This window comes from Urocitellus parryii, chromosome 5, assembly GCF_045843805.1.
Source record: "Urocitellus parryii isolate mUroPar1 chromosome 5, mUroPar1.hap1, whole genome shotgun sequence".
Taxonomy (NCBI): domain Eukaryota; kingdom Metazoa; phylum Chordata; class Mammalia; order Rodentia; family Sciuridae; genus Urocitellus; species Urocitellus parryii.
The window spans coordinates 25,447,691-25,472,391 of record NC_135535.1 but is presented as its reverse complement, the minus strand read 5'-3'; the positions used below and the strand labels follow the sequence as shown (position 1 = coordinate 25,472,391).

At 43.2% G+C, this 24,701-nt stretch overlaps 1 protein-coding gene across 2 annotated transcripts in view; it reads right to left on the bottom strand.

Moving 5' to 3' along the window:
* Nucleotides 1-24,701, bottom strand: part of Tmcc3 (transmembrane and coiled-coil domain family 3) — a 72,113-nt gene that overhangs the window by 6,539 nt on the left and 40,873 nt on the right. The window contains exons 2-3 of one of the 2 annotated variants that reach the window (XM_026398546.2): nt 3,761-4,673; nt 2,030-2,165 (exon numbers count right to left, since the gene is read on the bottom strand). In XM_026398546.2, the coding sequence (XP_026254331.1) occupies nt 2,030-2,165; nt 3,761-4,662 (1,038 nt within the window). In that variant the 5' untranslated portion in view covers nt 4,663-4,673. Of the gene's footprint in view, nt 1-2,029; nt 2,166-3,760; nt 4,678-24,701 lie in introns of both variants that reach the window. The other variant, XM_026398542.2, reaches the window with a different exon arrangement.

Here is a 24,701-nt window from a genome sequence, read left to right as displayed (position 1 = left end):
AAAACAATAAAACACTGTGTCCCTGAAGGTAACAGCCACCCTCATCCATCCCAGCTCACCCCTGTTACACGCCTGCTTAGAAGAACCGGGAAACAGGAACAGGTGAAGTTGGCAGGCCCAACTGCTGCAAGCCCTGAGGACTGTGGCTACTCAACAAGAAAATAAAGTCAGCCAGACGTCTATGCTTTAAATGTATCATCCAGTTTGATCTTCTTGGCCTTTTCAAATATAGCTCATTAATATTCCCATTTTATAGATGAGGAAACTGAGGCACAGAACATTAACATCCAGGGTCACTCAGACAGTAAACAGTGGAGCCGGGATTTGGCGCCCTGCAGTTATTTACACAGGTGTTCTTTTTACAATTTCAAGCTAGAGCTGAAAACCAGAAAATGCTGAAATGAACGCTTCTGAATATCTCAGTTCCCTCTGTGAAGTCCCTCCCTTCATCTTTACCCCTAGCATGTTTCTTAGAAAAGAGAACAACATTAACTCAAACCATCCCCTAAACAAGGAAACTGAATGTTCAAGGTACAACCCGGTGATACTCCAGGCCTGTTCTAAAATAGAATGACCTAGTAAATGACTGTATCGTCCACTAGGCAACATTTAACAGTTAAAATGGGTTCAGGCTTCTCAAACCAGAGGGTGGTGAAGGTTCTCCTAACCTAAGGCAGAGCCAGCAACCCCCCCCCGCCCGTGTCTTTGGCACTGTGCTCTCTGATGCTTTGGTTCTCAGAACATCTGGGACTGCACAGGCTCAGCCCTCCACACAGGGTAGAATAAAACCTGTGCAGTTGAAACTGCAGCTCGCACACTGCAGGAGAAATCACTATCTTCACATTTCAATTTTCTCCCTTGTAAAGTGAGGTTCACTCACGACTGCTGGTGGCCACTGTCTCCAAAGAACATTACTGTAAGGCTACATTATTTTTTTTTTTTTAAAGAAAGGTGATCAAGAAGCCGAGGGCTGTTTCAGGACAGTGGTGGTATCACGTTAGGAAATCCTGGATGGGCCTTTGTTCATACAGATCCAGTTATCCCTTTCTTCTATCCACTGGGACCCTACCTGGCCCTTCCAGTCCCACTGTCCTCAGGAGTTTAATTCACATTCATGACTCAGGACAATGTGCAAGACCTTACTCAGGCACTTCACTTCTCTGTGCCTCAGTCTCTATATTTAAGAAGTGGAGCCAATAATAGGAACAACCTTAACAGGCTGTTGAGTAAATGGGGGGAAAAGGAGACGTGTAAAGAAGGGCTTTGCTAGTGTTGTCACACAGGGTGCTCTTGAATGCCTGAAATTCTTACAAGCATGAAAGATACCCTACAGAGGAGCAAACAGGCTTGCTCAGGACCACACAGCTGGTAACGGCCAACCTGGGACTGAAGCCTGAGGTTTACCACTGAGTCACCCACCTGCTCCCCCCGCTGCATTTCTATGGCCTTAGGGTCTGTGCCACTCATCCTGGCCCTTGCTCACACGTCTTGGGCCCCTTGGCGTTGGGTTATTCACCATCTCAGCATAAAGCTTCTTGAAGGCAAGGTCTGTCTTATACTTTAAATTTCCTTACCCTGTTAGTGGGGACTGAACTCACCGAGCTAAATTTTTACCAGAGCTAAATTCCCAGTTCTTTTAATTTTTTGAGACAGGGTCTCACTAAATTGCAGAGGCTCTGGCCTTGAATGTGCAATCTGCCTGCCTCAGGCTCCCGAGTTTCTGGAATTACAGGTGTGTGCCACCATACCTGGCTTCATATTTTAATTTTTTTAAAAAAATCATTTTATTATCTTGAGGTAGATAATAAATACTTGTTAACTGAGTTAGGCAGAAAGTGTACAGGATACAGACTTAGCAATGTCTATAACATGCGCTAATGGGGTCAGCAGGTGGAGAAGAAATGTTGTGCAGAGAAAAGATTTTGTCCCCCACACCAGGAATCCCGTAAGCTTTAGGATAATTAGGTCCTCAACACTGAGCCCAGGGGAATTCAGGGGCATGCATGTCTAGCCAGGGGAGGGAAGGCACCTGGATGTCCCTGGAGCGCTCATAGGCCTGGTAGGCCACCTTCTCCTCGGCGCTGGCCAACTCCTGCTTCAGGTTGGCCGTCTCATGCTGGTGCAGGTCCGTCAGGTCATGCAACTGGTCTTCCAGGCGCTCGTACCTTGACAGAGATGGGAACCCATTCTGAGCGAGGCATTTCACAGGTCTTCTAGCAGCACATTCTAGAATGACGTCCTTTCAATCTTACTGCTGCCAGGGCCCCTTGGCTTGTTTCCACCCCTTGGGAGACCATTTTTCCAAAAATTGTAAATTCCAGCTCTGGAAAGAACTGGTCAAGGGTCTTAATTGGTCATCACCTTCGAGGTTTCACCCAATCCCAAATCTGGCTTCTCCACCCATGTCACACTAGCACCTGAACTGGTGGCAGGGACAAAGGACAGAACTCATGGGCCCACACATTCACCAGGGCTGTGCAGGACCCTGCCCAAGGCAAGGACCCAGCACATTTGCAGTGGCTTCTCTGTCTTCTGGCCCCACAGTACCTGAGGGTTTATGGCCAGAGCCCACAAGGAAAGAGAGGCCGTTACTAACAGCCTCTACTCTGCAGCTAAATTCATCCCTGCCCAGAGTATATACTCATATGGATACGCTTTGTGGCTCTTGGAACTTAAAGGTCAATAAAAAAAAATTAAACCTGTCACAAAGTACAGATTGGCTTAACAGGTGTCATTTACCAAAAGTCCAAATCTAAAGTAAGAGGACCACCAAGATTCCTGTTCCCATGCTCCGCCCTGTGCAGAGAGGACTTGTCTGTAGTTTGAAACCTTATGTCTGCTTTAAACAGGATGCACTGTTTGGGGAAGATGACTTAGCTTGGGATGACTGTGATCAATGCCAGTTCTAGACGTTTATGTGGGTCACCTGAGAGAAGAGTTTTTTTTAAAAGGAGACAAAAAAGTATGATTCAGATTTAATGATTTTCCAGGTATGGCTATACAGGTGCCAAATGTTGCAATTATTGTAAATAATCCTTTTAAAGGTCTCTTAAGTAATACACAAAGTGATTATATCATAGGTACCACAAACTTTTTTTTTTTGGACACCAGGGATTGAAATCAGGGGTGCTTAATCACTAAGCCACATCCCCAACCCATTTTATTTTTATTTTGAGACAGGATCTTGCTAAGTTGCTCAGAGCCTTGCTAAGTTGCTAAGGCTATCATCAAACTTGTGATCCTCTTGCCTCAGCCTCCTGAGTTGCTGGGATTATAGGAGTGCACCACTGTGCCCAACTTACGATTACTTTTGAAAACTATTTATGGTGAAAAAAATTTAATGAATAAAATACAGCACATAAAAATACATGAAGACTTCAAGACCAACATACCAAATAAAACCTATCTTGTTGTACAATGATTAATTTTTTATATGACTGTTATAATAGAGGAAAATCAAATATATATCTCTGAATTAGTGCTAATAAAACGATAACAGAAGTCTTCTGAATAAGTATCTTAATAGGTGCATGAGTCAGACTGTACAGTGATATTTTAAGAGACCCACGCATGTAATGACTTTCTCCAATTGTTACAAATCATGAAAATTGGAATTATGAAAGATGGAAAGAACTATTGATCCCTAAATGCCTTCTGATCTATATCCGTATTTATTGAAAACACGTCACTTTCAAGTAGACAAACTTTGAAGTTAGTAACTCGCACTTCCAAAGAATTCCAGCAGAATGCTTTGACATACCTGTACCTTTCCTCTTGCAGGGTCTGAGAAATGAAACCATATTCCCTCTTAAACTGCACCTTTAGTGCCTCGATGTCCTCTGCCAGCTGGGCCTGGGTGTCCTTGATCTCCCTCAGCTCCTCCAGGATCATGCTGAGCTTGCCCTGGCTGTCCAGCGTGCCAGACCCACCAGCCCCGAAGGACTGGTTCCCATTGCTGTCAGCCGAACCTGATGTGCCGCTGGAACACTCGTCATCGCTGCCGTACTTGGACTTGTTCACGATGGTAGCGCTGCCCCCGTAGACCCTTGAACTGGCCTCAGGCCTAAACTCCTCTAAGGAATTTTTTAAGTGCGCGATGTTGTCGGCGCTGCCAAACTTATTTCGGATCAAGTTGGCAAACTCTCTGGACTTATTGAAAACGAACACAGGTGGAGTGAGGGATACCCCTGGCATGCCCGACTTACTGCTCTCCAAGCCATGGGGGGCAGTTCGAGACTTCACATGGGCTTCTTTCAGAGAGTGATGTATGTCCTTCAGGTTGTCTTTGGAAATATCCTTTGAGCCTCTGGAGGCTCCATTCTGTTCGATCTCTCGAAGCTTTCTGTGATACTGCTCTAACTTCTTCTGCAGCTGAGCAATGGAGTGAGCCGACTTCTGGTTCTTCTTCTCAAAGACCTGCTTGATGCGCCCCGCCTGCTGCTTGTCGGCGCTGCTGACTAGCTTCAAATATTCTGCGACATTCCCATCACGGGATGTTTGCTCAATTTTGATCTGTTCTGTTACCTTCAGAATTTTCTGTCTCAGGTTGTCTGCACTGAGTTTGACCTTGTGGAAGTCCAGGATGCCATCTGGGACGTCAAAGTTGAGGTTGGTGTCCGACCCCCCACGGCGTATGTTCAGGGGCAGGCTTAAGGTATTCATGTCATGACGTTCTACCTGAAAGAGACGGAGGCAAAGCACTTTAAACCTTCATGTCAAGGAGGCAGTTACTGTGACAGGATCTGTGCACACACGACAAACATACTTTAAGTTCCAGATTTCCAAAGTGCAGGTTTTATGGGATCAACACTCTGTACCGTCCAGGTTGAAGGCAGGACAGCCCAACTCTTTCCGACACCCCACGTATACTAAATAGACACGAGAATCGTGTCTGCAGGGCATCCCATTTGCTGTCAGAAAATGCAGAATGGAATAAGGTCACCAGTCTGTCCTGGTTTCCAGGTGACTGGGAGGCCTGTCACGCCCTGTCTCCGTTATGGGAAACGCATCTAATTTAGAAATTACTTGTTGGCCAAGAGAAGGAAGAAGGAGAAAAGGAAGTAAAGATCCAGAAGGTACATCCATCAGCACAAGAAAATTATTTTTTTTAATAAATAGATGTGACTGGAAAACACAATGCAAGGTAAACTTTAATCACGAGTAACACAGCAGAATCTAGAAACAGAAACAAGTAACTCCAAACCATAATCAGTGATTTTTTTTTTTTTTTTAAGAAATAATGTCAACCCAAAGACCACATGAAATAGCTTTCTCACTCACAGGCCACGGAGGAAAAAGAACTGCAAAGAAAACCAACCAAGAAAAGCCCAGGACCAGATGGGTATACAGCGGAGTTTTACAAAACCTTTAAAGAAGAATTAATACCAATACTTTTCAAGTTATTTCAGGAAATAGAAAAAGAGGGAGCTCTTCCAAATTCATTCTATGAGGCCAACATCACCCTGATTCCGAAACCAGACAAAGACACCTCAAAGAAAGAAAACTACAGACCAATATCTCTAATGAACCTAGATGCAAAAATCCTCAATAAAATTCTGGCAAATCGAATACAAAAACACATCAAAAAAATTGTGCACCATGATCAAGTAGGATTCATCCCTGGGATGCAAGGATGGTTCAATATACGTAAATCAATAAATATTATTCACCACATCAATAGACTTAAAGATAAGAACCATATGATCGTCTCGATAGACGCAGAGAAAGCATTCGACAAAGTACAGCACCCCTTTATGTTCAAAACATTAGAAAAACTAGGGATAACAGGAACTTACCTTGACATTGTAAAAGCTATCTATGCTAAGCCTCAGGCTAGCATCATTCTGAATGGACAAAAGTTAAAGGCATTCCCTCTAAAATCTGGAACAAGACAGGGATGCCCTCTACCACCACTTCTATTCAATATAGTTCTCAAAACACTGGCCAGAGCAATTAGACAGACAAAGGAAATTAAAGGCATAACAATAGGAAAAGAAGAACTTAAATTATCACTATTTGCAGATGACATGATTCTATACCTAGAAGACCCAAAAGGATCTACAAAGAAACTACTAGAACTAATAAATGAATTCAGCAAAGTGGCAGGATATAAAATCAACACGCACAAATCAAAGGCATTTCTGTATATCAGCGACAAAACTTCTGAAACGGAAATGAGGAAAAACACTCCATTCACAATATCCTCAAAAAAAATAAAATACTTGGGAATCAACCTAACAAAAGAGGTGAAAGATTTATACAATGAAAACTACAGAACCCTAAAGAGAGAAGTAGAAGAAGACCTTAGAAGATGGAAAAATATACCCTGTTCATGGATAGGCCGAACTAACATTATCAAAATGGCGATATTACCAAAAGTTCTCTATAGGTTTAATGCAATGCCAATCAAAATCCCAAAGGCATTTCTTGAAGAAATAGATAAAGCAATCATGAAATTCATATGGAAAAATAAAAGACCCAGAATAGCAAAAGCAACTCTAAGCAGGAAGTGTGAATCAGGCGGTATAGCGATACCAGATTTCAAACTATATTACAGAGCAATAGTGACCAAAACAGCATGGTACTGGTACCAAAACAGGCGGGTGGACCAATGGTATAGAATAGAGGACACAGAGACTAATCCACAAAGTTACAACTATCTTATATTTGATAAAGGGGCTAAAAGCATGCAATGGAGGAAGGATAGCATCTTCAACAAATGGTGTTGGGAAAACTGGAAATCCATATGCAACAAAATGAAACTGAATCCCTTTCTCTCGCCATGCACAAAAGTTAACTCAAAATGGATCAAGGAGCTTGATATCAAATCAGAGACTCTTTGCCTGATAGAAGAAAAAGTTGGCTATGATTTACATATTGTGGGGTCGGGCTCCAAATTCCTTAATAGGACACCCATAGCACAAGAGTTAATAACAAGAATCAACAAATGGGACTTACTTAAACTAAAAAGTTTTTTCTCAGCAAGAGAAACAATAAGAGAGGTAAATAGGGAGCCTACATCCTGGGAACAAATTTTTACTCCTCACACTTCAGATAGAGCCCTAATATCCAGAGTATACAAAGAACTCAAAAAATTAGACAATAAGATAGCAAATAACCCAATCAACAAATGGGCCAAGGACCTGAACAGAGGAGGATATACAATCAATCAACAAGTACATGAAAAAATGCTCACCATCTCTAGCAGTCAGAGAAATGCAAATCAAAACCACCCTAAGATACCATCTCACTCCAGTAAGATTGGCAGCCACTATGAAGTCAAACAACAACAAGTGCTGGCGAGGATGTGGAGAAAAGGGTACTCTTGTACATTGCTGGTGGGACTGCAAATTGGTGCGGCCAATTTGGAAAGCAGTTTGGAGATTCCTGGGAAAGCTGGGAATGGAACCACCATTTGACCCTGCTATTGCCCTTCTCGGACTATTCCCTGAAGACCTTAAAAGAGCATGCTACAGGGATGCTGCCACATCGATGTTCATAGCAGCACAATTCACAATAGCTAGACTGTGGAACCAACCCAGGTGCCCTTCAATAGATGAATGGATAAAAAAAATGTGGCATCTATACACAATGGAGTACTATGCAGCAATAAAAAATGACAAAATCATAGAATTTGCAAGGAAATGGATGGCACTAGAGCAGATTATGCTTAGTGAAGCTAGTCAATCCCTAAAAAACAAATACCAAATGTCTTCTTTGATATAATGAGAGCAACTATGAACAGAGCAGGGAGGAAGAGCAGGAAGAAAAGATGAACATTAAACAGAGACACGAGATGGGAGGGAAAGGGAGAGAAAAGGGAAATTGCATGGAAATGAAGGGAGACCCTCATTGCTATACAATATTACATATAAGAGGTTGTGAGGGGAATGGGAAAATTAACAAGGAGAGAAATAGATGGAGTAGTGAGAGAAGATGGGAGGGGAGGGGAGGGGGGATAGTAGGGGATAGGAAACGTAGCAGAATACAACAATTACTAATTGGGCATTATGTAAAATTGTGGATGTGTAACCGACGTGATTCTGCAATCTGCATTTGGGGTAAAATTAGGAGTTCATAACCCACTTCAATCTAATGTATGAAATATGATATGTCATGAGCTTTGTAATGTTGTGAACAACCAATAAAAAAAATAATAAAAAAAAAGAAAAAAAAATGTTCCACTCCAAATGTTTAACATGGAATGCCAAATAAAAATTTCCATTAAATTGAAAAAAAAAAAAAAAGAAATAATGTCAACCCAAAGACCACATGAAATAGCTTTCTCACTCACAGGCCACGGAGGAAAAAGAACTGCAAAGAGCCCTAAGCACCCTCAAGGGGAGCAGGAGCCTTACAAGGGAAAGATCGTGCCAGGTGACGTGGGTGTTTCAACAGACGTCACCTTGTTGGAACCTCATTCCTGTGCTAGGCCAAGGCGGCTAAATCCATAAATGTGTAGAAACGGAGGGTTCCAAGAGTCAGAATTTGAATCCAAATCGCCTAACTCCGAGTCTTCTCACCAGTGAATGCACCCTACTCTGACTGTCCTCAGAGGATGAACACTAGGTCTCTGCAGAGTTTAAGCACAATCTCCAAACAACAGCTCAGAAGATCTAAACTAAGCATCTCAGTTGTCAAGTTGACAATCCTTTGATAATGCAATGATACAGGGTCTTAAGAGAAACCCAAAGGAAGACAAAGGAATATTTTCTTAATTTTTTTTTTTTTAGTTGTAGATGAACACAATACCTTTATTTTATCTGTTCTATTTTTATGTGTTGCTGGGGATTGAACTCGGTGCCTCACGCATACTAGGCAAGTGCTCTACCACTGAGCCACAAGCCTAGCCCAGACAAAGCAATACTAAGCACAAGTTACTTTTTTTTTTTTAAAGGGACTAACAGACTGAGCAGCAAAAACTTAGCAAGGAATTAACTCAATAGACCTCAGAGTGCTTAGAACGAGCCCAATGTGGATACAGACCATTTTTAACAATGATACACACTCCATGATATATCCTGCCCAGTGCTTTGACCCTCAGAAGGCGCCCAACAGTACAGCAGGATACAATCCCAAGCCAGTGGGTCAGGCCTCCTCCATAACTTAAAAAGCTTATTAATGTCATTTCTTGGCTTCTCTTCCCATGTTCAATTTGCATAAATGACGCTGGTTGCTTTATCTGTCAAAAGCACATCGTGCAGGAAAGGTGAAAGGAAATAAAAGCCAAATTACTGTAAGCCTAGAAAACAGGATGTACGAAAAAAGTACAGAGGAACTGTGACTTCAAACAGTCAAGGCACAGGGTGAGTGTTGGGGACAAAAAGGGTGATCTTCAAGTCCTAGAGGGGGGACCACAGGAAGCTCAAGGAGGCTGTGTACCTGTGGCTCATTAGTGGACCCAAACAGAAATGGGTCTAAACAATACAACCAAAGAAAACAGAAAACACAAAAAAGGTTCATTTGGAGCAGACGTGGTAACTAACAGTAATAGTACCGTCAGTGAACCTAGAAGTTTGATTTTACTAGAGATACCAGTTCTGATCGTGCTGCTGCTTAGAAACCCTGGCTCCCTTATGCCTCTCAAATGAAATAATACAACCTGGCCACCGGATAGCTCTATCAACTTTCAGGCCTCACTTGTTTCTGAAGGATGCCAACCAAACCACCCAAAGTTCCCAGAATGAGTGAGACTTCCTTGTGCGTACATTCACATTGCCAGCCACTCATCTACTACTACTAGTACTATTTTTTTTGTGTGTGTGTGTGTAGCAGGGATTGAACCCAGGGGTGCTCAACCACTGAGCCACACTACCAGCCCTTTTTATTTTGAGACAAGGCCTCACTAAATTGCTGAGGTTGGCTGTGAACTGTGATCTTCCTGCGCCTCTGGGATTACAGGTGTGCACCACCGCACCCAGCCATCTATTGCTTCTTATCAACCCCTATATATTCTTTTAATTTCAAATGCCCCTTCTTCCAAGAAGCCTTTTCCAATCCCAGAAAACCTGCTTCTCCTTTCTGAGCTCCTCCTGCAGTCCTGGGCTCATCCTGAAGCACCTCTCACCTTCCTCTTATCCCTCATCTGTACTTTAACCCCCAGCAGACTGCAAGGGAGTGACCCAGGAGAGAGGGCATCAGAGCTGCACCCAGCCTGTAGCCGGCACTTCCCTCATCCACAGGAGGCTGTCAATAAATGTTTCAAGAGCTATAGTGATATCATTCTTTAGTCCAAGGGGTCTACACTTGTTATAGTCAGCTTTTTTGCTGCTGTGACTACAAGACCTGACCAGAATAATTGTGAAGTAGGAAAAAAGTTATTTAGGGGCTCACAGGTTTTCAGAGGTCTCAAGTTCATAGACATCTGGCTTCATTCCTCAGGGCTCGAGATGAGGCTGAACATCACACTGGAAGAATGTGGCAGAGGGATCCAGCTCACATGATGATCAGGAAGCAGAAAGAAAGACTCCACTTGCCAGATACAAAACATATACTCCAAAGGCACGACCCCTAAATGACACCTCTCCAGCAACACCCTACCTTCAGTTACTACTCAATTAATCCCATCAGGGAATTAACTCAATGATTGGGCTAAGGCTCCTACAGCCCAATCATTTCTCCTCTAACCCTTCTTGCAGTCTCACACATGAGCTTTTTGGTGAACATCTCATGTTCAAACCTTAACAACACTGAAGTTATTTAAGATGCATGTTCACAAGTTCTGCCCAGGTAGCCCTGACAATTCCAGGTGGAGATTTCTCCCCAATACCCAGATAATGCATTCTGCACCTTTTCAAACTGATTCAACTAGAGATTTTTTTCCCCTAATATTAATGTGCAGCAAGCTAAAAGAACATGAATAAGGACCTTAAATTTTATCTGAAGTACAACTTACACTCATAAAAAAGCACACGTAAATTACGCAATGAATTTTTACAAACTGAACATACTGCATAACTGGCACCCAATTAAAGAAACAGAGCAGAAGCCCTGGGTCCCCTTCAATCACAATTGTATCACCCCCACCACCAGGGTAACCATGATCCCGACCTTAACAGGTGTACATTAGTTTGCCTGTTACACACATACTCTTATGCTCAACATTCTAAGTTCCATGAGAATTCATTCTTGCCCTCTTGGAGCACATAGATCAGATCAGATTAAGTTGTAAAAAATTTCTGAAAAACCTATTTGACATTCTCTTTTGGTACTAGGAATTGAACTCCAGGGTGTTCTATCACTTGAGTTACATACTCAGCCCTTTTTAAGACATTTTTTACTTTGAGACAAAATCTTACCAATTTGCTGAGGCTGACCTTGAACTTGTGATCCTCCTGCCTCAAGCCTCTCCAGTCACTGGTATTTATGAGTGTGTACCATCGTGCCTGGCACCCTGACATTCTCTACTAAGAAATTCTCTTCCCAGTTTGGAGATATAAAGGTTTACACACGTTACCTTACCAAACTGGACAGTAAGTCACCACCTGCTCTTCCTCCTTTAATTCCCTGCTGGGCTGGTCAGCCAACTGGGTGGTCTCCACGCAGTGAGCCTGGTTCTCTTACACGCTGCGATCTGGCCAGCTCCTATACACACCAGGGCTTATGCAGAGGGCCGGCTGACTTTTGCCTTACTTCAAAGTCCTAACAATGCCTGGCATGTCCTCAAGAGACAGATTGGGGGAAGCAACAACATTTAAAGTCCAAATCATCAATCTTACTGCTTCAGCAAGTCTCAGTTAAAAATGTTCGATGTGGGTATAAAGGTAGAACTATTTAGGAGCTGTACCTTTCAGCCTTTTATAGCTCGAGCACTGCATGGATAATTGAGGGCCAGCCATAAACATTACTGTTCAATGCTCATAAATTCCTTGAGCACGAACTGAAATTAGCGTATGTGCTTGGAAAAGCTGTGAGTTCTGCACGCTTCACCTAACCTGGGCTTGGCACTGGCTCCACACCGTGCACCTGGGCTTCCGGGTCAGGACATGGGGAAGAAGAACAAAGGTTCCCAGATCACCTGGCATCAGCATGCTTGTAGACTATGTGGATCAGGAGACGTGGGTTCGTTTTGGCACTGACATTTACTAGCTATGTGTTCCTGGGTAGATCAAGTCATGTCAGTGAGCTTCACTCCCTAATCCATAGAATAAGGAGACAGAACCAAACAAGTCAGCATTAATACTTGTATAATTCTAGGAAATGTTAATTTAAGCTGTTTTACTATGTGACAAACTGCAACATAGTCAAGATCGCCTGCAATATAATCAAGACAGACTGCTTTGGTTTTCATTTTGCCATTACCTTTATGGGATGTGTGACCTTGCAAAAATGACTTAACCTCTTTTTGCCTGAATTTCTTCCTCTAAAGTTGGACATATGATTTCTAAAAAAGAAACTGTGAGGAATAAATGAGATAATGCATGTAAAGTGCTTAAAGACCTCCCAGCATGTAGAATGATTTTAACATTTTTTGACAATGATTTTGCTATTTTTATCCAGATTTCATTTTAAAATGTGCCTGTATGTGAAATCTTAAAGGGAAACATGCTTCGAAGTGTTAACAATAGTTACTTTTGCACCGTGGGTTACAAGGTATCATCTTTTTTTTTTTTCTTCCCAATATGCCTTTGTATTTTCCAATTTTTAAACATAAAATGTATTACTGCTTTGGCAGAAAAGATGTTTTAAAAAAATGACAGCTAGCCTCTTTCAGCCCTCCCAGAGCTCCTGGCGTTATTACCTTGGATGAAAGGCAGACCAACAGCACACGAGGGGGCGGGGGGACACCATTGCTACTTGTAATTTCCTTCCGGCAGCAGAGACACTTCTACTGTCACTCAATGTTCTAGAACAAAGGCTGAGGAAGCCTACGTCCTGGACAGACATCAAGAGCTGACCCTGAGTCATCCAGCCACAATCCCAGCTCCTGTGCCGCCCCATGTCAGCTTCCCTCCCACCGGGGAGACAGCACAACTCAGTCAGGTGCTCCCTGCGCACACTGCTCAAGCTTCCAAAGGGGGCGTCTCCCCTCACATTCCTGCACTCACCCCCACAGCCCCAGGGGGAACTCCACCATCAGGGATGCATGACCAGTGCAAACACACCACCCACAGCCCCAAGGGATGAACTGGAAGGGAGAAGGGGGTTCCTGTGGACCCTTGCTATGGTGTGGATGTGGTTTGTCTCTCTCAAGTGCATGTCTAGAAGCCTGGTCTCCACTATGGCAGTGTGACAGAACCTTCAGAGGTGGGGCCTCGTGGAAGTGATGAGGTCATCGGGGCTCTGCCATAGTGGATTCTTGAATGCTGCTCTCACAGCAGTGTATGGCTTCCCCAAGAGCCGGTTTTTTTAGGTCTATTTCTTGCTCATAACCTTGGATCCTTCTACACATGACAAGTTCCCTTTCAGCTTCTCTGTAACGTTGTGGTGCAGGCAGGAGCCTCACCAGGATGCTGATGCCATGCTTTTTGGACCTTCCAGCCCCCAGAATTATCAAATAAACCCCTTTATAAGTTACCCTGCCTCAGGTGTTTTGTTATAGCAACAGAAATTGATAAAGACAGGGCTGGGGTTGTGGCTCAGTGGTGGAACACTTGCCTAGCACAGGTGAGGCACTGGGTTCAATCCTCAGCACCACATAAAAATAAATAAAAGTATAAGTAAACAAAAAATTTAAAGAAATAGAGATAAGACAGTCCTGAAGGACATGGACTGAGGCAGGGGTCCTCTGAGGTTCTGAGGGGCACAGACAGCAAGAACATGCACAGGCACAGAAAGGTCAGAATAATGGAAGGTGACAACTGCCTGCTTAGTCCCAAGGCCATGTGATGAACCTCTGCCACTATGGCAGAGCCCCGATGACCTCATCACTTCCACGAGGCCCCGCCTCTTAAGAAGGCTGAGCTCAGACATGTAAGGAAGGGTAAGGTCCTTCAAATGGCTCCGGTTCCAGGGCCACAGTGTTCCAGAGCACTAGTGGGTGCAGATGTACACACAGCCCACAAGGAGCTCCACGACCAGTATGTAAAGGCTTTTAAAGTCTCTGTGGCCTAGGTGTCCTCATCACTATCTCATTTCAGCTGAACTTTGCTTCAGGCCTAGAGCCAAGGCTGTTCCTACAGCTGCCAGTGTCTTTTTTTTTTTTAAGGTCTATTTCTTGCTTGTGCCAACAAGTGTGTGCTCGGCTGTAGGACTCAGGCTGGAGTTTCTGGTGCTGGAGGTGAATCAGTCACAGGATCCTAAGATTCTGTTCAAAGAGACGCACCTGTGACTTCCTCTACACTATGCTACCCACTAACTCCCAGGGCAGTACACAGGACAGTACAGCCTCACTCCACGCCCAGGAGTGAAAGGTCACAGTAGTGATAAGTGCAGGATCTTACTATAAGATTAAACACTCTCTGAGGCAGGTTCTGCTATTTTACAAACAAGGAAATTAGGAACAGAGAAGTAAGTGGCGGGGGCGCAGAGCTAGTCAATGGCACAGCAGGATGGAAATGCAGGCCATCTGTCTCCAGAGCCTCCCTAACAACAGAGTGCTTTTATGACGAATCGGACACTGTGACCAAGATTGTGGATGTGTTCACACTTTCTTCACATCTGTGTTCTGAGAACACAGAGGCTTGAAAAGAATGTATGTTTCTTGAAGTCCGTAGATAATACACAGTTCGGCTGGAGCTCGACTGAGATTTATGACACACAAGACTGACCAAGTGAAAGCCCACTCTGCAGTGTCCCCAGCATGACTGCCCAGGCTTGTGTGGACATGCTGGGCCTCTGCAATGTCTCCTGCACAGCCTATGATTGCTTCCAGAGGCTGCCCCATCTCAGGCTTGACGGAGTCCGGATAGCCTATTCTTCTTGACCCATAGTCTCAAACACTGAGGATAAAAAGCTTACTGCTTTTATTGGAACAATGCCCAGATATTTATAATTGCTCTGAGAATGAGACAGAAACAAGAGAAAGGACCCAGGGAGGAAGCAAGCCATGTCTAAGGACCTATCAAGGAAGACCTGCATGTGCCTGGAGGGAGGGCAAGGCACTCTCCCTGCGCGGAGGGAAGGGGTGCCGCTCAGCACGGCCCTACAGGGGTCCTCCATGTGGCTACAGGACAGCAGCTTCCTACTAGTTCTCTACTGGTAACATACACAGAACTCTGAAACAGCTTCCTTCTTGCTCCCCTGGGGACATGTCCAGCCACGCAGTGAACACCTGGTTTTCCTGTTAACTTGGTCTGGAGCTAACCTGTACTGAAATAACTCTGAAGGCTCACCAAGCCGCCTCTCTCATCATCTTCTGATAGAGACGTGTCTGTGGGTTCCTGTGGACACCTGCTCAGACTCCCCAGTTGCTACATTCTTTGGAAGAAGAAAACCAGGCCTTTCCCCCACCATGTGCTAGAAAGGAACAATTTTAGGGATCTTCACCTGGCATCCCAAAGGACATTTTATTAGTGTCTTGGTCAAAAGTTTGTTCTGATTTGTTTGGGCAAGGAACCCATTTCCTTGCAGTTCAAGTCGACAGTAGCACACTCTGAGCTTTAAAGTCAGTGCCCTGCGCGCTGTGCGGGAACGGAGCCGTTGGTTTTACCATGAGGCTTCATTTTGTCCAGCATCCTCCCCTTTCCCTCTCGGCATAATCCTCACTAAGGAAACTCTGGAGCATCCCAAGGTAGAGTAATATCTGGTTCCCCTGAAATCAAGAACATCTGGAACCAGGGCGAGAGGAGGTGCACCACTGACAGCCCCATCCTGTCTCTAGAGATGGTGGTGTGCAAATCCATAGTGTAAAGATGACGAGGCAGTGTTTCAGGGTCTCAAAAACAAATTCCTCAAGCACTTACACACACTCGATACTGTAATTACAAATAATTATCTTCTCATTAAGCCTCTACCAGGCGACACCGATAACCTACTTTGAATCGTCTGCACCGGAAAATACATATTTCTTCAAAATAGCTTATAAGTCACACTTTGAATTAATACAAACTAATCCCTCACAAAATCAGTCTGACTCTGGTAAAGACTCGCTGCACATTAAATACACACAGGATTAAATGAAAGGGGGAAAGGGCCAGATTTTAAAAGATGGTGGTCCCTGGAAGCACAGCAGGGGTGGGCCATGGTAAGGAAGAACAACTGACCTTGCGCTGAGCACCAACAGCAGGTGAAGAGTGGCCATGTCTCACGGGAGGACACCCTGGAAAAATGACCCCGTGGGGCTGTCTCCAGGAACAGCTCTGGGAACTTGGGCACCTGGAACACGGGTAGTGTGGGAGAGGGACGCATCCTGCCGCCACTGGGCCCCCAGCTCTCCAGGCCTTCCTGAAGGGCGCCGGCTCCCTCCTGTGAGGACAGGGCGGGGCGAGTTCTGAGGAGGAAGCAGGAAGCCCACTTTTAGGACTAAACCCAGAACATATGTCCACTGAGGTTTTTGGCTCCTATCTCAGAAGGAAAGGGAGCCCCAGAGCCCTGGGTCCTACAGGAAAGCCTTGCAGGGGGGCTGCACCTTGCTCACCCACATTTGCTCATTCTCCCTGGTTTCCGGTCAGTCAACAAGATGGAGAGGACAGCGAGGAAGGCAAGGTGGGAACACCATGTCTGCTCCCAGAGAACCACCCTCATATAATGAGGGAGTGGAGGTGGCTTGAAAGGGTGAGAAAAATGAGTCTCCAAGGCCCTGGGCCAGTAGGTAGAGAAAAAAGGCCAGCTCTGGGGCAGGTCTGCCTACTGCTGAGGACTGTCCTCCTTTGCCCCCCTTACCCCAAAACACACAGGGTGGGCACTCTTGGGAGGCACATGTGCTTAATAGAGATTCTGAAGGGCAGACACCCAGCACCTGTCCTGCAAGGTCTTTCAGCACCTTGGATCCCGAGGAGCTCCATGCGGGGTGCTTTGTATCCTCTCAGACACTGTTAGGTTTGGATGTGAGGTGTCCCCCCAAAGCTCATGTTAGACAATGTAGGAATGTCCAGTTAGATTATGAGACCTGCAACCTGGTCAGTGGATCAATCCATTTGATAGATTAATAATCTGTCAAGACTACTGTGCTGGTGGTAACAGTAGGCAAGTAGGGTGTGGCTGGAGGAAGTGGCCACTGGGATGTGCCCTTGGACTCTATCCTGTCTCTCTGGCTATCATGACAGCTTCCCTTTTTCCAGGCCCTTCCACCATGATGTTCTGCCTCATCTTGGGCCCAGAGCAGTGTAGTTGGCCGATGGTGGACTGAGTCCCCTGAAGCTGAGCCCCAAATTAAAACTGTACCTCCTCTAAGTTGTTCTTGTTGGGTATTTTGGTCATAGTGATGAAGAGCTGACCGACACAGACCCACACAACAGACCTGGCCATCGTGATGCTTGGAGCCTGTCTACATACAACCACCAGAGTGAGGCTGGAGCTGCACACACCCTCCCATGCAGTCCCCACAGCTCCACAAGGCAGGGGTCATTAGCTCTGTTTTACAGATCTGAAAGTGGGAGGCCTCAAATAATTGCGGCTATAGCCTAAAAAGCAACAAGAGCCAAGAATTATACCAAAGTTTAGTTATCACCCTTAATTATATTCTGTTTGTCTGATAAGCCAGCCGCCCTGAATACTTCAAGAACTTTGATATTTCTATGTTAGTTCCTCTGCCCAGCCCAGGCTTCCAGATCTCCTTTCCAATGTACCTGTCAAAGATTCCAAAACTGTCTTTTCCAGCATGCTTGTGCTAAGCTGGAATCCATGGCTTCCTTTGTGCTTTTCCCAGTTTTGCATTTACCCTGCAGATTGCTTATTCTATTAGGTAAGGTAAGTATTTGCATAACGCTTTGCTCCCCATTACTCAGGAGCCTCTCTAAAGAGGAGAGCCTAATAAGCTACCTGTGTCCATCCCATAGGCTTTCTCAATAGGACCTCAGTGCTTGCTGAGTGAATTAGTGGTTGACAAATAGCCCACTGGGGCAGCTCCTCGTCTCTCCTGTTTACATACTCTCAGCTGTTTGCAATGAAATCAAGAATCTGCAGCTGAGGTTGTGCTCGACTGTGCTCAGTCTGCTTTTCATAGACTGCACTGTGAACTAACTAACCGTTCATGGTTTTGATTCATGTGAGAGGTCAAATATTCAGGAACTGGGATGTCCCATGGCTCTCCGAAGCTCCAAGCAGAATAAGAGTGATCAACTGCCAAATGATAAACATTAACACAACGTATAGAATATGCAGGTGTGGTCCCTTCCTTCCTCAATGGCATTTTCCTCCCAGGTTCAACAGGATCGCTACCAAGAACCCAGGTGTCTGCTACTTTAAACACATTAATATGTTTTGATTCAATCCATTATTTGTGAAGGCGTACAGAAGTCTTGTCTTGAATTAACTGAAAAACTCTGAATTTATCTAATGTACCAGCAAGATTATCAAATGTGCTGCAACATGGATGGACCTAGAGATCTTAATATTAAGTGAAATAAACCAGGCACAGAAAGATCAGTACCACATAATCAAACTTATTTGTGGAATTCTAAAAAAAGCCGGGCTCATAGGTCTAGAGAGCACAGCAGTGGTTATCAGAGGCCAGGCAGAGGAGAGATGGTTTAACAGGTAAAATGTCACAGTCAGATAGGAGGGATACGTTCTGGTGTTCTAGTATATAGAGGGTGATTACAGCTAGCAATTCTATAATTCAAAATACAAGAGTTTTTTTTCTTTTTTGGCGGTGCCAGAGATAGAACCCTGGGCCTTGTAATCACTTGCTAGGTCATCTAGAATATGGAATACATTGCATTATAACACACAGGAACTTTTTGCTTTTTGTCTGTGCTGGGGATCAAATTTCTGCTACTGAGCTATACCCCCACCCCTAGAAGAGAGGATTTTGAATGTAATTACCACAAAGAAGTAAAATGATTCAAATGGTAGACAATCTAAGTACTGTGAGTTGGTCATTACACGATTTATAAATGTAGCAACCTATCACACTGTAACTCCTAAAGATGTAAAATTATTATCTGTCAATAAAAAGATTCTCAAATACTTTCTTATTCCTTAGTGAGGTGGGGTAGAAGAAACAAAAGATAGGTAAAAAGGAGACAAAGGAAAGGACTAGGAAAATCTAACTTTAATCCAACAGCCTTGAAAGTTCTGCCAACCTTTCCTCCACATCAGTTGTCTCTCCCAGGCCTGTCACTCCCAAATTTCTGGGAACTATGTAAATCTTCAGAGTTGCTGAAGATTCCTGTGACCACGAGTGACAATTACCCTGTACACTATTAAACAGCCCACTAATACATGTAATTTTAGAACAGACTGGGCGAAGGAAGATACGAGATACCCTCATATCATATTTCACCAAATTTCCTTTAAAAGAAGAGCCTAAGAACACCTAAAGCATCCCTCGAGCCTGGCCACATTCTCCCCTGAATGTGTTTCTGTCTTCCTAAATAAATCTGTGTCCAATGCATCCTTAAATTTTTCTGCAATGATGTCAAGAACCTGACTCATCCTGAGTTTCCAGGACCCTCTATGGGAACTCTTCTTACCTCCTCTAGTGACATTAGGAAATCACAGTTCAATATAACATGAGCTGAAAAATACAGGTATCCCAGGGCTGGAGGTGTAGCTCTGGTAGAGTGCATGCATGCATCAGCCCTGGGTTTAATCTCCAGCACAGCTCCCCCACAACAAAACAGTTTTCTGTTATAAAGCAATGTACTCCAAATTCTAGATGAGAACCACAGTAAGAAGCACACATTTATAGTGTGTACATATGTGTGTGAGTGTGTATACACACACATGTGCACACATACATGAGTTTTATAAAATAATACTTTATTATGTGTGTCCTTTTATCTTTCAAACTAAGATGGAAATGACTTGTTTATTAGAAAAGAACAGACCTTAAGAAAAATAACACAAGAGAAAATAGGATCTGGGCAAGATAGTTCAAATTTATTAAAAATATGGCTAGGGATGTGGCTCAGTGGTAGAACACTTGCCCAGCATGTGCAAGGCCCTGGGTTCAATCCCCAACACCACAGGAGATAATAAATAACAAATAAAAGGACTTACTAGTTAGCAAGGACTTTATATATAAGCATCAAATAGCTTTCTAAATGTTTCACATACATTATATTTTATTTTCCCTTTCAAGAACCTAAGATTAGCATTATTACTCACCACTTTATGGATGGGAAAAGTAAGCGGCTTGTCTGGAATTATCAAGCTGGTAAGTGGCAGAGTTGGGATTCCAGGCTGGGTCTACTGGCTCTAGGAATATCCTCCCTTTTATTGAGAGTCTACTGCATATGCCAAACCAGGGACTAGATACACATCATCAGACTTTTCTGCTTTAGGCAGTCTTGGTGCCACGAGGCAATTACTGAAGACGTTTTCAAATATGACATTGATAATAAGAGAAGAAAAAAGCTTAAAATCTCAGGATATCTTGCATAATGAAAAATGTAGGTTGCTTCTGTTTTAACCACTAATAATGATTCTCAGTGCCAAACTGTACATAAACTTCCTCCACTGGTTCAAATCCTAGCAGGTTCTGCAGTCACCAAATGCTCTGCTATCAAGATGCAGGTAAGAGGAGACTTCCTTCTCTCAGAGTCAGATTAAAGGCACCAGAGATTCATGTTTTAGGCAGACAGGCATGCTACAGGAACACATTGTTTTGTAGTCTGAGAGAAAAATAGTAAATGGAATTTTGGACTATAATTTTTAAGATAAAACACCGAATCACAACCTGACGTAGAACCCAAGTCTATTTTTAGGTTGACTATTTCCAAAACAGAGGGAAGAGCCTGCCAGGGCCCAGTTACAACTCACTACAGTAACCAGGCAGCTCAGATTTCTCAGGCTTCCACAGCCCTCTACACTACACAGAGTCAACTCCCTGGCGGGAGCATCACTTAGTGGCTAAGCGGCAAGAGTTCAGAGCCAGACTGCCTGGGTTCAAATTCCAGCTCTTCCATGTTCTTGTATCCCCTGGGGGAAGCTATTTCCTCTATGCCTTAATTTCCTCATCTGTAAAATGAGGACAGCTTTCAGTACTTCACAGGATGACTGGGAGGACTATGTGAGCTGGTACTGGTGCAGTGCTTGGAACTGGGCCTTGTACAGAGTACGAGCTGTTGGTGATGGCTATCACTTATTAAATCTCACACACCCCAAGTAAGTGGAACTTGAGGACAGGCCAGAGTTGAGAGCAAAGATGCTGCTGCCACCATGACTTGAGCGCCTCTAGCAGGAGCTCATCTCCACTGCCCAACATTCATGGAACTTGCCTGTATGCCTCTTGCAGCAGAAAGGGGTGGGGGTGTGGAGAATGACAAACAGGTCTCAAACTCACAGCAGGAGATCCCTTAGGGTCGAGTTTCAATCAAACCTGATCAGTAACTTAAAAATTATTTTCTGGTGCTAGGGATTGAACCCAAGGCCTTGTGCAGGCTAGGCAAGCACTCCCCAGCTGAGCTACATCCTCAGCTCCAAACAGTAAATATAGTTTTTATTTACTTACTTTTTATTTTTTGTTGCACTGGGGATTGAGCCCAAGGCCTTGTACATGCTGGGCAAGCACTCTATTACTGAGCTACATCCCTAGCCCACTACAGATAAGTTTTAAAAGAGGCTCTCATACCCAAAAAACCTAATGATAGTGCTTTACAGAAACTAATATTTGACTGATTGAATCTTTTAAAAGGGTTCAGTACATCAAAAGACTAAAAATGAATTCTCAGTATCTGACCCTTAACTTTTTGAAGTAGGTGCCATTAGTCTATACTGATATTTTCAGTAAACCTAAGACCCTGGATTAAGACTCTAGACAGATGGCTAACACTTTGTATGGCCAAGACAAAGTAGAACAAGGGGACACTGTATGAGAAAAACTTATCTAATGATCATACCTTGCTGCTTCCTCTAAAAAGCCTGACTACTTCTTGAGAGTATCAGTATTATGGCACAGAAGTCTGTTCTTTACAGATAATGCGTGGGGCTTTGGACTCCGTTACTCTTACTTTCACGATCTTACGTATCAATGGCCTGTCCAGGCTCTCTTCACCCCTTATTCAAAACTATCACTAAATTCTGTTATCTCTGTCCAGTAGTTTTTGTCCAGACTGACCTTCCCTCCCTCTCCTCAGGCCTCCCCAGCTCAATCCAGACCCTCATTTCCTGTCTCCTATACAAAGGGCAGAGAGTTTAACCAGGTTTCATCACTTTCAGCCTTTCATTCCTTCAATCCATCCACAGAATGTCGTTACCCTAATCTAAGCTGCTTTGATGTTCAATGGTTCTTCCTTCAGTAAAGGAACTGGGCTTCTTCTCCAGCTGGTACTAAAGTCCTATATGGTTTTCCCAACTGCCCAATGTCTTTTTCCTTCCTTCTCCACCCACCAGATGGCCCTTAGCATTTTAGTACAGCCGACATTAAAAACAAACAAACAAAAAACCTCGATTTTTAACATTATTCCTTTCTGGACACAGGATTTCCACGGCCTCTTATCCAAATCCTACTTTTCTTCCAAACCCTCTCCCATGAGGCCTTTCTCAAGGACTTCTCCTTCCTCACCCATTTTGGATGTTATTTGTACTGTTAAGTCGGTCCCTGCTTGTTTGAGCACACTTGTTGCTGAAAACATTACTTTTTAAGGTGCCACACAACATTAAGCACAGAACTGGCAGTTGTCACTGAGTAGCACTTACCCACTAACCAGTTTCTTTGTGATATATATATATATAGAGAGAGAGAGAGAGCAATATGTTGCAAATTCTGGATGAGGCCCACAGCAAGAAATACATATTATCAATGTATACATTCATATATGTGCACAAATACTAGAAATTGAAATGAAATTTTATAAAGTAGTACTTTGCTACATGCAATGTGTATGTATTTTTTACATACATTTTTTGGATAACAGTATATAAGGAAATTAATTTGTTAGAAAATTTTATTATGTAGAAAAATTCCTTATTTGCAGATACATATCAGAAGCAAAGTACCCTGGTGTTTGTATATAACTAACTTTGAAAGAGACTACACATACATAACGCAGACCAAATATGAAAATTTGCATTGTTGAATATGGATAAGTAGATGGGCATCTGCTGTGCTGTTCCTTCTATTTTTGTATGTGAAAATAAAATGATACCTGTTACCATGTTATCATGACCAATGAATGAGTTTCAATTCTATTTGAAAAATACTGTTTTATAATTAGGAAAAGGATAAGCCACTATTTCTATGTTTGCCAACTATATCTAAAGAACTTTAAGATTCTGAAGAAAGTTCTCTGGTTACTCCCTGGGCAGTGGGTCAAAGAAAGGCTTAATTTTCTATTGCTTTGAGTCCACTAAGCTTCCCTTCAAAAGTCTTCCTATGAAGGTTTCTATGACCTACTACCACCTTAGTAGGAAGGTCTAAGATTAAGGACTAGTTTTTTACTTGCAAACATCACAGAATCAGAATTTACTCCCAGACTCCCCATCCTAGAAAAATCCTTGTGGTTTTCATCAGGACCACATCTGGGAACACCAAAAGTTCAAGACAATGCCTGGAAACTAAAAATGCTCTAATAAACACTGTACTTGTGAAACTTTCCCCCTTCCTTCTTCAATAATTGGTTTTAATACTAAGTTCTATGAACAGAATCAGTTACATCTCATGAACTAACGCAAAGTGGGAAGTGTTCCAGATAATTTGAATTTTTAAGTCTTGCTGATTACTAATTTCTCAATTTCTAAATGCCCAAGACTGTGTTCCTATTGATCAGGGTCATCCACAGGATCAAGTTTAAGTTGTGACACACAAGTGTCCTCAGGAAGATAACCAAGCCAGATCAACCAGGGGACCTCCGTTTGCGTTAACTCTCCAGAACCTAGGTCCCTCATTTGGGAAAACAAGGTGGCTGAACCCTATGACCTACACAGCCCTCACGGTTCTCATACTCAATAATCCTGTTATTGCTGGGTCTGTAAAGCTGGCAGCCCTCACACAAAATGCCAATGATCTTGTTAATGAACTAAATTACTAGCATATATAAACTGACACATATTGACTATTTACCTTTCCTTCTAAAGAATCTTACCAAAATGAAAACAATGCAAATAGTAGTTAAAAATCAGCAGTAGCAAGTAAAAGAAACAACAAACACAACAGAGATGCACATTATGTGTATAATACCTAAAAAAAAAAAAGGAACCACACACAAGAATGTACACAAAAAATGTAGGATCATGGTAATTCAGCAGAGAGAACAGTGGTTACCCTTGCAGGGTAGCGAGAACAGTTCACCAGAAGGTGGCACCAGGGAGCACTGGGCACTGACAACATGGATGCAGGTGGTAGTCACCCAGTGCCTACAAAGGTGAGAGGTATGTAATTCTCTACAAGTTGTATCTGAAAAAAGTTCAATATAAAATAAAAAAGACTTAGATAATGAAAATGTAAGAGATGTTAAAATTATTACCTCATAATACCTATAACATTGCAGGTGCTCAATAAAAAAAATTTACATATAATTCAATTCTTCAGGAAAGGATCTGGATTTCATTAGTCTGTCAATTTAGCTAATTTTTTTCAGCTCTTTAACATTTTTAGTTTCCAAAACATTCATGACACTACCTCATAAATATTTGTTTTTAGTACCAGAACACAAAAGAACAAATTGAAAGAAAATGGAAATCTGTATATTAGCGAGCTAGTGGTATCTATGGTGTAA